This window comes from Phyllostomus discolor, chromosome 2 (assembly GCF_004126475.2).
Source record: "Phyllostomus discolor isolate MPI-MPIP mPhyDis1 chromosome 2, mPhyDis1.pri.v3, whole genome shotgun sequence".
Lineage (NCBI taxonomy): Eukaryota > Metazoa > Chordata > Mammalia > Chiroptera > Phyllostomidae > Phyllostomus > Phyllostomus discolor.
The window spans coordinates 148425607-148441730 of record NC_040904.2 but is presented as its reverse complement, the minus strand read 5'-3'; the positions used below and the strand labels follow the sequence as shown (position 1 = coordinate 148441730).

The following is a 16124-nucleotide window of genomic DNA, read 5'->3' as shown; positions in this document are numbered from 1 at the left end:
CAGTACCTTTTAAAAAGGTGAAAAAAAATTTTTGCCCCACTTTCTTGTTTTTAAGATACTCCAAGTCATAGAAATGGGAAAAGCAAATGGTCATTCCTGTTCAGTTTGACAGACCTGAAATCAATCAAGCAAAGCAAAGAGGGCATGGGCTGGTCATATTTGGTATTCTGTCTAAAGGATGATGTCGTTCTTCCCGCTCTGCACTTTCATCAAGGAGATAGCAAACTACTGATTGATTCTCTTGAAAAATATGTGGTATTGTGTGAGTAAGTATCAAATTATTTTCTACTTATTAAAATTGAATTGTGGTAGTGGTCCCAAGACAAACTATTTTTACTTGTCATTGGGTATCAGTAACCTGTGTGTGTATCAGGGCACAAGCAGTTTTTATTTTTCTGAGACGTGACTGCTTTGGATGAATAATTGCATAAAATTTTGCCACTTGAGTAATTTGTATCAGCTACCTATCACCTTATCACTGTTTAAAGAAAAGAGTGTTCTAATATTTTATACACATTTAAATGAGTGATGATACATCAATAACTTATGGATTATTTATTTACCAAATTTACCTTTTATTATGTAGTTTGTATTACACATTGAATTTTATTTGAAGTGTTGCAAACTTTAAGTTGGGCCCTTAAGTTTAAGCCCCTTGTAATTATAAGTATGGCAGACAGGACTTCCTCATTTTACAGAAATCTTGTATCTTACATTTATTCATCTGTGTGCCTTTGTATACACATAGTCTCTCTTGCTTTCACTGTCATCAAATATATTTTGGGTATCAGTTATGTTCTGAGCACTGTGCTAGTTGCTTGATGTTTAGTAGTGAACAAAACAGGCACATTTCTGGATATCTGAGAGTTTCCATCCTTGTGAAGGATGCTGACCATTAAATGGCATTAAAATTCAGGACTTAAGATGGAGGAGGTATGAGGTACTTTGGGATCTCCCAGGAAGAGAGGAAGGGTACCTCATTCATACTGCAGATTGGGTAAGAGTCAGGGAATGCCTTCTGAGGAAGTGACATCTAAATTCAGACCTGACAAATGAGTGAACATTAGCATGAAAGGGAAGGAAATATTAAGAGGGAGAGATGTTTTAGATAAAGGAAAGAATGTAAAATGTGATGTAATATCAGAACAGTAATCGAATATCATAGGTTTGCATAGTGGTGGAAGGGAGGGTACCAAATGCAGAGATTAGACCAGATCTGGGAAAAGGCCAGAACATGAAGGAGCTTGTAAATTACATTAGCAAGTTGTTCCAGTCATCCAGATGAGATTATAATGGCATGAAATAGGAGGGTGACAAGAAAGATGGAAGTGTTAGACAGATGTTTAGGGTTGGAGTTTGTGACTGGATATGTAGAGGCGAAAAGAAGGAAGTTGAGATTTTTTAGATTGGGGAACTGAAAGGATGATTGATAACTTCAATAATAATGTCCTCACTTTATAATAGAAAATAGAAAAATGCTTTTACTTTATCGTATCTAAATTTAGATTATTTAAGTTAGGAGTGATCCAAAACTTGGAAGACATTGATGTTGTGTTCTTTGTGTTTTCTCGCATGATATTACTCCCCTATTGTGTTGATCACTTCTGGCTGGCACTAGGTATGCTGATCAGTACCATTAACCATAAGAAAGTCTGGCCCGCTTGGTAGTGTTTGGATCTTGAACTTCAAGTGAGAAGTTGTGAATAGGCTACCACCCAAGGGGTTAAGTTGATTTCAGGAGGGGCATTATCATGATTGAGGCAGAAGGTTTGGCTGTCTGAATAGCAGGTGTTAAAGACTTGGGGTTTTAGCTCAATATTAATCAGTGTTGTGATGTAACAGGCATAAAAGGGCTCATTCCATCTGAGACTCTTGATTAAAACATAGTATCAAGGATGAAGTAGAACCTCTTTATCTTTTTTTTTTTTTTTTTAGATTTTATTTATTTATTTTTAGAGAGGGAAGGGAGGGAGAATGAGAGAGAGAGAAACATCAATATGTGGTTGCTGGGGGCTGGGGCCTGCAACCCAGGCATGTGCCCTGACTGGGAATCGAACCTGCGACACTTTGGTTCGCAGCCAAATCCACTGTAGCTCAATCCACTGAGCTACACCAGCCAGGGCAGAACCTCTTTATCTTCACTGGTGAGATCATGCTCTGGAGAATTAGTTTTCAGCATTGTATTTTAAGTGTGTTAGACTAACTATACTACATGGAAAATATGACTAGTGTAATGAAGAGAATTAAAATGTTATCATGAAAAACATTAGAAGGATGTGACAATTTAACTTGAAGAAGAGTTTTGGTGTAGCATTAAATAAAGCCAAACTTCCTGCCCTATCTTAGTTCTGTTCATCTCTTAAACCTCATCTCACACTATTCTCTTATGTAGTCTGGCCACATGGTTTTCTTTCAGTTCCTAAAACACTCAATGCTTTCTTGCCTTAGGGTCATTACATGTGCCGTTTCTTTTATATGGAGTATTTTTTTTAATTTCTGATTGTGGAGGTCTCAGTTTAATGGCGCTTCCTCGAGGGTCTTTCCTGGATGCCTTCTCTCCCATTATCTGTGGGTTCCCATGCCCATTCCTTTTCACTGTCTCAGTCCTTTGTTAGCTTCCTTCATGGCCCTTAACAGAATAAAATAATTTTGTCTCTTTTTTAATATTTTGCTCTAGAATGTAAGTCCATAAAGACAGAGATGCTTCTGTCTTATTTACATTGTCTCCTGAGTTCCTAGCCACAGTGTATAATACATATCTGCACAGTAAATCTTAGTTGAATGAATAAATGGCATGTTACTTTTACAAGTAAATTTAAAGCGTTGTTATAAGAAGTAAGTCATATATTTGTGTATATTTGTGTGACTCCAAAGAGAAAAATAGAAGGAAACAGATTTTAGTTCGAGAGGTAGGAGTTTTCTATCCTGGATGGGTTCAAGGATGTACAGCAATCACGTTATAATGTATTGTGTAGCTTGAATGTGCGCTGGTGGTGTTTTAATGAGAGCTCTAAGTGAAACTTTTTCTTTCCTGCATTTGTAAATAATTGAGAAGTAAATATGAAAATCAGACAGTTGGTGATAAAAATATTACCATTTTTGGTGAGGCTTAGATATGTAGTATCATACTAATTCCCCTTGAGTTTGTTTTGAAGTCAACCAGTTTTTGTCACTTTTGGGCAACTGCGGGTCTCCCTGGTGAGGACAGATCACTTACAATGGGAATGAGAGTAGACTAGAGACCACTTTTTCTGTTGGCAGGCAGATCAGAGAGTAGGACAGAGCTGGGTGGGATTATGTTAGGCATCCGCCTTACTCTTTCCTAATCTTGGCAATCAGATGTGTCTCTGTGAGGAAAGAGTTTCTTTTAGAACAAGTGCATATTTCCATTTGGAAACACGAAATTTTGGGAATGGTGTTCCTCTTTCTCCTCCTATTTTTTTACTCAACAACTGATTTATCTTGAGGTATGCCAAGTTCTGGAAAGAGAGCAATAATAAAACGAGATATGAACCCTGCCTTCAGGGAGTTTGTACTATTGTAGGAGAGACTAACATTGGTTATACAAATATGTGTAAATTTTCAGCTGTAGTAAGTTTGTTGGATAAGAGACATATAGCATTATGAGAGCATATAAGATAATAAGATAACATACATAATAATTTTTTGTGTCGGTAGTAATTGAAGCCCTGAGAGAAAATGAGATTAAGTAAGCAGAGAATAAAATGGGACACTCTATGAGCATACCTGATTAATTGCAGTCTTTAACGACCTGGTCAGAGAGAAAAAGCAGAGGAGACTAACCTTACACTTTGTTCTCTGGTCTCTTCCCCATTCTCTTGTCTTTTTCCATTGGGCTTTATCATTAAGTATCTGGTCAGTCAGGGATGTGGCTATTTTGTGGTGAGGAGATAGCTGTTAAAGTAAGTCATTCAAAAGCTCACCCCAATACCAGGCACTCCTCTATTGTGTATTCTCTTGTGATAGTGGGGGTCAGTTTACTCATTGCCCCTGAAGGGTTTATATGTATACAAATAGTACATCAGGTATTTTAACTCCAAGGCTCCTCTTTCCTTGGAGTTAAATTAGCTGAAAATTAGCATTCCCTGTTCTCTTTCCCATCATAAATTATGACCAATTACAATGAGCCTTATAGTTCATCAGAGATTATATGCTGAGTCCAAGTGTTAGAATGTAGATAATCCAGACAAGCAGTCAGCAATATAAAAGAAGTCTCAAATTGGTATAAGCCATTATCAGGTACTTAGGGAGATATTAAAGTTCATTATTCTTTATGTTCATTAGTTATTATCCAAATAAATGGAATTCCCAATTAAGTTAAAGTCCAAAGAAATAAAAATCACCAAGTACCCCCCTCCCTTTTTTTTTTTAACTGGGTGTCAGCCATGTACTTTCATTTCCTGTCACTGTAGTAGTTATCCTAAGGAAAATGATGTTTCTAGAGTCATATTTCTGTGGTTAGAGAGTATTATAGAGACCAAAAGGAGGAGGAATAGTCTAGGAAGAAAACCTTGGTTTAAGCAGCCTCACTGGGATGCCAGCCAGTCTATGCCAGGATACTCCCTCCTTGTCTTCTTCTGAGTTCACAACCAATAGAGGGAAAATTAGTCAGACCATGTTATTTTTTCTCTGATTAATGTAAATTAAAAAATGTGGGGCTTGCATCTTTGGCCATGTTGTCTTCCTAATACTTCCCCAAATGATTTTAAAGGCATGACCATACAGATGGGTAAAAGAATGAGCTGCGAATACGTTTTCGTTACCTTTCTGGAGCCAAGTTGGTTGTTAGGATATGGATCAAGGTTATTGTTTCCACTAAAATTATATTGTGTATTCGCCCTGGCTGGTGTGGCGTAGTGGATTGAGTGCTGGCCTTCAAACAAAAGGGTTGCCAGTTCAATTCCAAGTCAGGGCTCATACCTGGGCTGCAGGCCAGGTCCCCAGTAGGAGGGAGTGCACGAGAGGCAACCACACATTGATGTTTCTCTTCCTCTCTTTTTTATTCCCTTCCCCTGCCTCTAAAAATAAATAAAATCTTTGAAAAACACTTAAAAAATTATATTGTGTATTGGACCATTTTTACATCAATACATAAATAAATATAGAAGCAGTGAAATATTCTTCCTAAAGGCCAAATTCGTTGTACCAGCTGTTTACAAGATTAGGTTACATACCCTCATTTATTTCCTGTGAGAGATATGTATCTCTCATATGGAAAGAGTTGTTAATATGGAAAATACAATTAATAAATTATAATACAGAATAAACTCTCATGTACCCACAACTGTAAACCTATTTCTACCCCACCTTGTATGAGCAAATCATATATATAGTTTTGTTGTAAATATTATGTACCCTTTTAGTGATCTTCTTGATTGGTTAATTTTGCAATGAAATTTTTATTGCTTTAGCTTTACATTTTGGTAATTCTCAGTAGCGATATAAAATAGTTACTTCTGCATCTCTACACACACAATCTTAAATTCTTATAATTTCCGAATTTATGCTGAGGTCTTTGGGAGAGGCTCCCTCAAAAGCCTGGGAAGTACTTGTGAATTTTTAGGAGATATGCTTCAGTAGTTGCAATACTAGACTATGGTTTTTTTAAAGCCCTTTAGTAGTAGGCTGTAATAGAATTGCTAATATTAGTATTATTAAAAGTTTTGTCTTACTACTGCAATGAATTTGAAAGTCTTGAATAATGTTGTCATGAGAGATCAACTTCCTAGAACCCATAGTAGTCCCAGAATACATAAATATAATATTTATAAATCTATAATATTTAATCTTCCCTTAAATCAATGTGATAACCTACAGGTGGAAATGTAACAATATTTAGAATGCCAACCCTCTTTTTCATGAGCTCTGCAATTGCCTACCAATATACTACTTGCGTTTTGCCTCATGTACTTTAAAAAAGTATTTTGTTGATTTCTTTAGAGTCAACCAAGCCTTATATTTCTTATATTTCTCCTCCTGAACCTTCTCCTGGCCCCTCTTCATAGAGCATTGGGTATAAAAAAAATCCTTCCTTTCCAAAAAGTATCTGTGGTTCCTTGTTTGTTGGGCAGTCATTTTTTCCCTTCTACAATTTCCTGGCTACAGCTTTAGGTTTGTAGCTGTAACAATGATCTGAGTTGAGATAGTTGAAGGCTGTATATTTGTTCCCCTTCTCCACACATAGCCAGTGTTTCAACTTTCTTATTTGGATTTTAAAGAAATAATTGGACTTAATTTATTGTTAGAAACAAAAGTAATAACCACTGTGCCAACAGCACTGTGCTAGGAAAAACTATGTTGTCTATATTAGTTGTTCTGGTGCTACACTTAAATGTTGTTCTATCATTTACAAAAAATACCTTGTGAGAACCTCTAGGTTGTCATATAAAGTATGACCCTGTAAGTGTTCAGAAAAAATGGTGTTTAATGAAAGTTGAACATTTTAAACTGATTTTTCCCCCTCCTTCAAATGACTCAACCTCAGCTGCTTTTAAAAAGCCAAGGGGCTTAAAGCTCCTGTAGTCTCTGTAGATTAAGTACTGTTTCTGAATATCTAAGAATAAGATACTCGTTTGGATTTCATACTCCCCTTCCATTGCTTTTGCATCCTTTATGTGAGAATTGGGAGGAGATAACTGTTATTAAAGTTTTTATCTCAAACATTTATAATAAACTAGAAATAGACATCAGCAAAATAACATTTAATTTTTATTTTAAACACAAAACTTGCAGGTTCATTATAGCTAAGTTATCAAACTTACTGAATAGAAGAAATGGATAATTCATCTGATTACTTGAAGTTAGACATCTGTCTATTTGGAATGAATTTTATTTATTCTGTAGCTGTAAAGAAATGTGGGGGAAAACTTGTGTGTAAAGTTTGATAAACAAGAACTAAAAAATATTACTACTGGACTGTATGTTATAACCTTAAATATGTTTGTTGTCAGTAATTATGGTGAGCATGATTAATGATCTTTAACAGATAATTAATCTATTGTATATTGTATTTTTTGTGTCAGAACTAAAATTTAAACTTTTTTAAGTGTATTTTATTGATTATGCTATTACAGTTATCCCATTTATTTCTCCCCTTTATTCTCTTCCACCCTGCATACCCCCTCCCTCCAGCATCCCCCTCGCCTTAGTTTGTGTCCGTGGGTCATACATATAAGTTCTTTGGCTTCTCCATTTCCTATACTATTCTTAACCTCACCCTATCTATTTTGTACCTACCATTTATGCTTCTTATTCCCAGTACCTTTACCCCTGTTTTTCCCCCTCCCCCTCCTTGCTGATAACCCTCCATGTGATCTCCACTTCTGTAATTCTGTTCCTGTTCTAGTTGTTTGCTTAGTTTGTTTTTGTTTTGGGTTCAGTTCTTGATAGTTGTGAGTTTGTTGTCATTTTACTGTTTATATTTTTGATCATCATCTGTTTCTTAGATAAGTCCCTTTAACATTTCAAATAATAAGGGCTTAATGATGATGGACTCCTTTAACTTGACCTTATCTGGGAAGCACTTTATCTGCCCTTCCATTCTAAATGAAAGCTTTGCTGGATAGAACAGAATAATCTTGGATGTAGGTCCTTGCCTTTCATGACTTGGAATACTTCTTTCCAGCCTGTTCTTGCCTGCAAGGTCTTTTTTGAGAAATCAGCTGATAGTCTTATGGGAACTCTAGTTAGGTAACTGTATCCTTTTCTCTTCCTGTTTTTAAGATTCTGTCCTTATCTTTAATTTAGGGCAATGTAATTATAATGTGCCTTGGTGAGTACTTCTTTGGGTCTCTCTGAGCTTCCTGGACTTCTTGGAAGTCTATTTCCTTAGCCAGACTGGGGAAGTTCTCCTTCATTATGTTTTCAGATAAGTTTTCAATTTCTCGGTCTTCATCTTCTCCTTCTGGCACCACTATGATTTGGATATTGGAATGTTTAAAGTTCTCCCAGAGGTTGCTAAGCCTGTCCTCATTTTTTTTAAATTCTTGTTTGTTCATTCTGTTTTGGTTGAATGTTTATTTCTTCCTTCTTGTCCAAATTGTTGATTTGAGTCCTGGTTTCCTTCCCATCATTGTTGGTTCCTTGTACATTTTCCTTTATTTCACTTCACATAGCCTTCACTTCTTCCTCTATTTTGTGACCATACTCAACCGTTTTGTGAACATCCTGATGACTAGTGTTTTGAACTCTGCACCTGATAGGTTGGCCATCTCTTCATTGCTTAGTTTTATGTTTGTATTTTTGATCTGTTCTTTCATTTGGACCATATTTCTTTGTCTCTGTGCATCTGCTATGTTCTAAGGGGTGGAGCCTTAGGTATTTGCCAGGGCGGGCAACCCACATCAATGTGACGTGGTGCTGTATGTTGGGGAGAGGTCTGAGGGAACAGTGCTGTTTGCTCAGCTCTCTGTGACTTTCAGTCACTTCCCCTGCTACCCACAAGGAAATTGGGCCCTTCTGGTGCTGATTCCCAGGTGGGTGGGTGGGTTTGTGTATGTTCTAGCACTGTGTAGGTCTCTCCAGGGAACTCTCCTGTGATGCTGGGATTTTCTCCCACTCACAGGATTCTACAGCCAGAGGTTTTGAGACTTTCTTTTCCCACGCTGGAACCCTGGGTTGTGCGGTCTTTCTTGTTCCTCATTTGCTCCTCCCGGTTTATCCTCACTTAAATGTGGGACTGTCTGGTCCTCCAGCTGCTGCTGCCTTGCCCCAGATTCTCTCTGCCCTGGCTGCCCGTCTCTGTCCCTCCTATCAATCTGAATGAATGTTTCTTCTTTAACTCCTTGATTGTTGGACTTCCAGTTTGATTTTTCTGGCAGTTCTGGTTATTTTTTGTTTTTAAATTTGTTGTCCTCTTTTGGTTGTGCAAGGAAGTAAAGTGTATCTACCTATGCGTCCATCTTGGCTGGAAGTCATATCTTGTATTTTTAATATCTTATATACAGTACTACCAAGCTTTGGAGTGAAATTGGAGCCATTTTAAAATAGCACATTTCCTATAGTGTATATAGTATATGTCCTGATGATCCTAAAATGTATTTTGACTTGCTTTAGTTTTTATGATAATAAAGGAAGATATATTTACAAGGTTTTCTTTTCTTTTTTTAAATTACTTTACTATTGTTCAATTACAGTTGTCTGTGTTTTCCCCCCACTATTGCCCCCCCACCAGGTTTCCTACTATTTATAATTCCAAACAAGAATTTGAGTTCATTACAATTTAGTACTCTTGGCTTTGCCTAGAACAAAAATATACTTCAACCCTTTCATATTTGTTAATTTAATATTTCATGTTTCATGTACTTTTGGAACTCAAGGTAGTTCCTAAGTACTTGTTACTATTGCATAAATGGGAAACAGTTCTTAAACTGGACATTTAAGTTTTCTGTTTTTGTTAAGGAAAAGTAACTATGTACTAGTAGTTATTCAGGTGGTAATTGATGCAATTTTCTAGTATTTTCAACACATTTCTTCTTTTTATTACAGATCTCCACAGGATAAAAGAATACTTCTTGTGAATTGTCCGAATAAGAGTCTTTCACAGTCTTTTGAAAATCTTCTTGATGAACCAGCATATGGTTTAATTCAAGTATGTTTTTTTAAATCTATCCTGTATTGTTCATTTGTAAATCTGTCTTCGTTATTTTATATACCCCCTGCCTCCCAACTTTCTCAGATTATACAGAATGAGGCAAATGTCTCTCTGTGTGTAAAATTTATAAAATTATCCTCTTTAATTTTATAGAAATAATAGTATGTTTCTTATTTGTTAGACTCAAAAGCTTCCTTGGTTCTTAGTTACTCTTAAGGCAGTGTTTTCTTTTATACTGAGATTGGACATCAGCAGATTTTTATTATCATAGCTTTTATTGGTTAAGTGAAAGGTCATTCTGTAAGGCACTTGAATTCATTGATGATAAACTTAGGCAAAATGTGGTTTGAATTTTTATTTTTCACTTAAGTAGAGTCTAATTCCCCTTAAAGTATTTGAGTGTATTCTTGAATTTGACTAAAAATGTTCACTTAACGCAGATAAGAATAAAAGTTAATTTATTTTTCATTCAGATTTCTATGTAAACTAACAAAATGGTGGTTTATTCATTCATTATTCACTTATTTATTCCTCAAATGTTTTGAGTGCTTACTCTTTCTCAGGTGCTCTCTTCTTGGTTCTGAGATGAGTAGTAAGAGAAGACAAAAAGATGAGAGCTAAACACTGATTAAAGTAAAAAGTGAGAAAACTATTTTTGCTAAATATGAATAATCAGTTTGGAATTTAGAAATAACTTTAGCAATAGAAAAGCCTTTTGCTATTTTCCAGGACAGCACTGCCCAGAACAAATTAAGCACGGTTTACTAATCATATAATTAAATTAAAATATCAGCTAATATTTAAATATTGTGAGCTTTTAAACTTAGCTACCAGATGTTTTTGTTAGACTCATATGGTGCTATCCATTTCAAGAAATATATTTTTTTGTGAAGGCAGGACTGCTAGACAGAAGAAAGCTGTTGTGGGCCATTCACCAATGGCAAGTAAGCACTGCATATGTTTCTGATGTGCAGATTGAACGAAGCCTGCAAATCACTTGTTTATCTGCAACTCAATCAGTAGCATTAATTTGCCATTTAATATACTATTTTAACCAAATGAAAAGATTGGCTGAGAAATTTTAAATTTTTCTTCTCAGAAAAAAATAAAATTTTAAGATAATCTTAGAACACACTGTTTTAGTTCTGATTATTCCCCTTTTAAAAAACTTTGCCCTTTTTCCCCATTCGTGAGGTATTTTTATTCTTTATTTGAATTAATAATGCTAATATTTTTTCTACTATATAGAAAATTAAAAAGGATCCTTATACCGCAACTATGGTAGGATTTTCCAAAGTTACAAACTACATTTTTGATAGTTTGAGAGGCAGCGATCCCTCTACACATCAACGACCACCTTCAGAAATGGCAGATTTTCTTAGTGATGCTATTCCAGGTTTAAAGATAAATCAACAAGAAGAACCAGGATTTGAAGTCATCACAAGAGTGAGTGGAGCTTTATATTCATGTAAATCTTATATTTTAACAGGAGGAATGTTTTTAAACATCTATGAATGTTGTACAAATAGAACCTCAATAGAAACTCAATTTTGGTTATATTTGCCTTTTTCCTTGTAACTTTTTGCTAACATCTAACAACTAACACTTGTCCAGCCACCAAATTGGTGGTTTGTTCTTTGATTACTACATACACTTTCTGTTCATTAATGTTGGATCTCTTTTCTTTGATTACTTTTTTCTACTGTTAGTTATTGTTGTTAATTCTTAATATGCCTAATTTAGAAATAAACTTCATCAATGGCATGTAAGTAAAGGAAAACAGTACATGTAGGGTTCAGTACTATCCATGGTTTTAAGTGTCCACTGGGGGTCATTGAACCTATCCCCTGTAGATATGGGGGGGGGGGCTACTGCATATTGAAAAGTATGCTAAAGAATTTAGGTGTTCAAAAAATTGTTAAAAACAGACACAGATACTAGTAGTACCCTTTGAAGTAATTCTGACTTTAATATTTAACTATTCTACATATTATCCATTAGTGGTATAGTACACCGTATTTAAAAACAACTATTTATAAAGTTTTCCTTTCTTAGTAATAGCCTGTTAAGTTTACGGGTCCACCCCAAACTGTTCTTAAAAGATCTTTTTTGGTCTGTAAAGTCTTCTGGAAATAAAGCTTCTTTGACTGAAAAAAAAAAACCCCAGAACTTTTCAAAGCTCTGATTACTTCTGGTGGCCCGTTGGTAAACTACTTTAGCCACTCTTATGCGTCTTCTGGATATTCAATTTCATCTGAAGACTGCAAGACCTCTTTAACCATCCCTAAATTTAAAGCTAAAACCTGCTTTGAATCCAGTTTGAGGGCCACACTTAACACTTAAGAGCTATCCACTACTGATAATTTCATCCAGTGAGGTAGTACTGCCCCAGCTTGGTATTATACACATCTCCTTCTGAACAAATCTGATCTAATTCCCTAGTCATTAACCTGAAATTATGTGCTGTAATAAATTCTGCACCTCCACCTAGTACCCGACCTTGATCCAGGACACCACTTTTTAAAGGAAGTCTCAATAAATTTTGTTAAAGTGTTTTGAATGAACATACATAGGGCCACTCCATCCTCTGGAGTTCCTAGTGCTTTCACAGCATTCAGATCAGATCCTGAGAAGAAAGTATTTTTTGCCCCACAAATAGTGAGACCTTTCCCCTCTGTTCAACTTTCCTATTCAATCACTTTTCCCAAAAGTTGTACCATCATAACAGCTGAGAAATCATCCCTTTTACTTGGATTATTCAGAGTAAGAAAAGCCAGTGCCATTGTCTTGCTTCTGAAGGTCAGTGGATCCACCAGGAAACTGCTGAAGTTTTGTTTTTAATTTTTCCTCATGGAAGCCATGAGATGTATTATAAAGGGACAGTAATCCCATTGGATGTAGCAATTTGTCCTTAGGGACATAGATATATCTTTAAAAGGCTTCTTGCCATTTCCTCTTTGGATTCCATTTCTCTTTGCAAGATGGTTTCTCTTATTGGAATGATCTGATTACCTTTTGATAATGATGAACAGGTTGGTTGTTTCATTGAGTGCGTAGCAGTGAGTAAATAGTGACCCTAGCATGTTATCTCTAGTTCTGTTCCTAATTTGTGTTTTCTTAGTAGACACCATAGACAGACAGGACACTACTACTCCAAGGCTCTTATTCTCATGGAAATCTTTTCTTTTTCAGATAAGATGGACTTTGGCCCTGAATTATGACAAATCTTCATGTATATGCTGAACACTTTTAAATTTGCTGCAGTGCTAGGCTGCACATAGTTAGAACATTATAAATACCTAAATTGTGGTACTTAATTAAGGGGCTTATCTTGTAAATGGCATTTTTAAATTACCAACATCTGTTAATTGAATAAAAAACTGTAGAAAATATCCAGTGGAGCTAATGGGTCATGAATCAATTCTGAGAACTGCAAATTTTAGTTTGGAAGAAAAGCTAATTTTAGAATATGATTAATGGGATAGTACTGTTTTTTAATAATATAACATACCATTTAGTTTGAAGGGTCCCTTATAGAATTTACATGTTAACTGTTCTGCACTTATGTAACTGAAACACAAAATAGCAAATGATTTCCCATCTCTGAATTTATAACCTCATTATTTATATGTTTAATAGGAGGGAAAAATGTATGGAATACTAGCTGTTTTAGTTCATGAAATAAATATTAGAAAATAAGGGAAGATATTAATAATGTTAGAACATTTCTGAGTAACTGTATTTTAAATTTCTATTACCTTGATTTCATTTCACTGGCTAAAAGTGTACTCCTTATTGCTTATCTTCCTAATTTAGATTGATTTGGGAGAACGACCTGTTGTTCACAGGAGAGAGCCAGTATCAGTGGAAGAATGGACTAAGAATATTGATTCTGAAGGAAGAATTTTAAATGTAGATAATATGAAGCAGATGATATTTAGAGGGGTAAATACTTTAAAATGGGCTGTATTTTAAACTGCTGGTATTCAAATTTTCTTTTTCTTTTTCTTTTTTTTTTTTTTGTGGGGAGGGTGAGGGGAATAAAGTACTTTTTGAAAAATGTTGCTTTAAAATCCCTGATGTCAGGTGGGGGAAGACCATTAAGTGTAAGGAAAGGTATCTTTCCTTACTTGATATTTTATGAGTTATATGAAGAAGATATGTATGTACCTCAGTGGTAGTTTAATGATTGGGCTTTGAAAGACTTAGTCCTACTGTCTGCTGTATATCCTGCTGTATACTCTGCATTATTTGAGCTGTATTAGTGTTTGTTTATTTAATTGCAAGTTTTGTGAACTTAAAGTATTCTTTTTCATGAATGTGTTTAATATACATGTTTTCTTCAGGGACTGAGTCATGCATTGAGAAAGCAAGCATGGAAATTTCTTCTGGGTTACTTTCCTTGGGACAGTACCAAGGAGGAAAGAACTCAATTACAAAAACAAAAAACGTAAGTAATTGTCTTTATATGTTCATCTAAGAAATTCAAATAACTCACCCATACAAATTAATAAAGGGTGGGAAAATAATTTTTATCTTTTTAATTTAAGACTTATGAACACCAGTGTGAGGGAGGCCACAGATCCCATTTGGAGGTATCTTTGAGATTGCTGAGTAGACACCAAGAGTAAAGTTTACCCTCCCAACTTAAAAAATATTATGGGCAAGAAGGTATCATTGAAATTACATGGTGGCAGATGCATCTAGGGATATTGAGGGGATTTGATCCCTTTAGGAATCTTGTGATAGATGAAAGTGGAGATGGCAACTAGTGGACAACAGAACAATATTGGAATGGTGGTAATATGAGAAAATTGTATCATCATGTTAGAAGCTTCTGAAAGAGTATAAAGAATGGCTGTTCATCAGAGAAACCAATTGCTTCCACATGCCCCCTCTCCATAGCACCTGTTTTACTACAATATAAAAATCGAGTCGTATGCATTTTCTTTTTTTTTTTTAAGATTTTATTTATTTTTAGAGATAGGGGAAGAGGTAAAGAGAGAGAGAAAAACATTGATGTGTGAGAGATATATCGTGAGAGATACATTGGTTGCCTCTTGCGTGCCCCCAGCTGGGGACCTGGCCCCACAACCAAGACATGTGCCCTCACTGGGAATCGAAGTGACAGCCTTTCATTTCTCAGGCCAGCATTCAATCCACTGAGCTACACTAGCCAGTACATGCATTTTTATATTGAACTTTTGTAATAATCTAAAAAAAAATTAACACCATAGTTATTTCAAACTAGAAACATTTATTAGAAAGACCTCGTTGCAGTTATGTTAGGGAATATGTAGAAAGATGGTAAAAAATGTTTCAGTCCCTTTGTAAAAACATATTGCATACTTGAAAAATAACTAGTAAGATTTGGGTTTTAAAATATATCTCATTCAGTCCTAGCTGGTAGCTTAGTTGTTTAGAACATCGTTCCAATACACTGAGGTTGCGGGTTTGATTCCTCATTAGGGCACATACAAGAATCAACCAATGAATGCGTGAATAAGTGGAAAAACAATTCGATATTTCTCTGTCTCTCCATTCCTCTTCCTAAAATCAGTAAATTAAAAAATTTAAAATGTTCATCTTGATTCATTTTTGAATTATTTTTTTGAGATTATAAAACTGGCTCATAAGAAATATACTTGCTATTTAGGTTATTTAAGTAACTTTTCTTGTGCTCTTGTAACATAAACTGATCTTGCATTCTTTGTGGAAGAGTGTTTCTATTTTAAAACAATTTCTCAGATTTGAGAAGAAAAACTACAACTTTCCAGGTACACTTCTTATTTTCAACTCATGAGTCTAACTTTTGATTTAAAGGTCACTCCTAATCATTATGTGCATATTCAAATTCTCAGACAATTCTTTCTCTTCAACACTCACCAATCCTGAGACATTTTCACTTTAACAAGTTTGCAGTAAACTCCTTGTCACATTTAAAAAAATAACAAAGTGTAGATTTACAATTATTTAGAAACTTTCATGGTTAAAATATTTAATGACTGAAATAATTTTCAGTATGATACTAAGGATTAAGGTAACTTTCCTTACAGTCATATCTAAATGAATATTTTAAACTAAGTTTATGACATGTATAAGGTTTTATTTTTCCTTTGTTTTCATAACTTTAAACATTTTAGTATCATATTTATGAAGTTAAATCTCACTAGCATTGTAAATATGTTGCTATATTGTTTGTAGAAAAGCTCAATTAAATTTTTTAAATGGTCAAAGTAAAGTAAGCTGTTTTTGATGTAACATTGTATTCTGTAGTGATGAATACTTCAGGATGAAACTACAGTGGAAGTCTGTCAGCGAGGAACAAGAGAAGAGAAATTCGAGGTTAAGAGATTATAGAAGTCTTATTGGTAATTTTTTCTTAATTTTGGAAGTACACAAGAGAGTTTTACATTGAAATCTTGATAAGATTTAAGAAATGAATGTATGTGCTACAGAGTTGGGCCTCAAAAGAGAACTCAGAATTTGAGATTACATTAGAATGTGTGCT

At 35.0% G+C, this 16124-nt stretch overlaps 1 protein-coding gene and 2 pseudogenes across 2 annotated transcripts in view; 2 read left to right on the top strand and 1 right to left on the bottom strand.

Moving 5' to 3' along the window:
- TBC1D15 (TBC1 domain family member 15) overlaps positions 1–16124 on the top strand; it is a 67314-nt gene that overhangs the window by 29141 nt on the left and 22049 nt on the right. The window contains exons 5-11 of one of the 2 annotated variants that reach the window (XM_028531649.2): positions 56–266; positions 9508–9610; positions 10507–10557; positions 10862–11059; positions 13430–13558; positions 13960–14063; positions 15890–15984. In XM_028531649.2, the coding sequence (XP_028387450.1) occupies positions 56–266; positions 9508–9610; positions 10507–10557; positions 10862–11059; positions 13430–13558; positions 13960–14063; positions 15890–15984 (891 nt within the window). The remainder of the gene's footprint in view (positions 1–55; positions 267–9507; positions 9611–10506; positions 10558–10861; positions 11060–13429; positions 13559–13959; positions 14064–15889; positions 15985–16124) is intronic. The other variant, XM_028531650.2, reaches the window with a different exon arrangement.
- Positions 11250–12581, bottom strand: LOC114512684 (annotated as a pseudogene).
- On the top strand, positions 14070–14624 carry LOC114512685 (annotated as a pseudogene).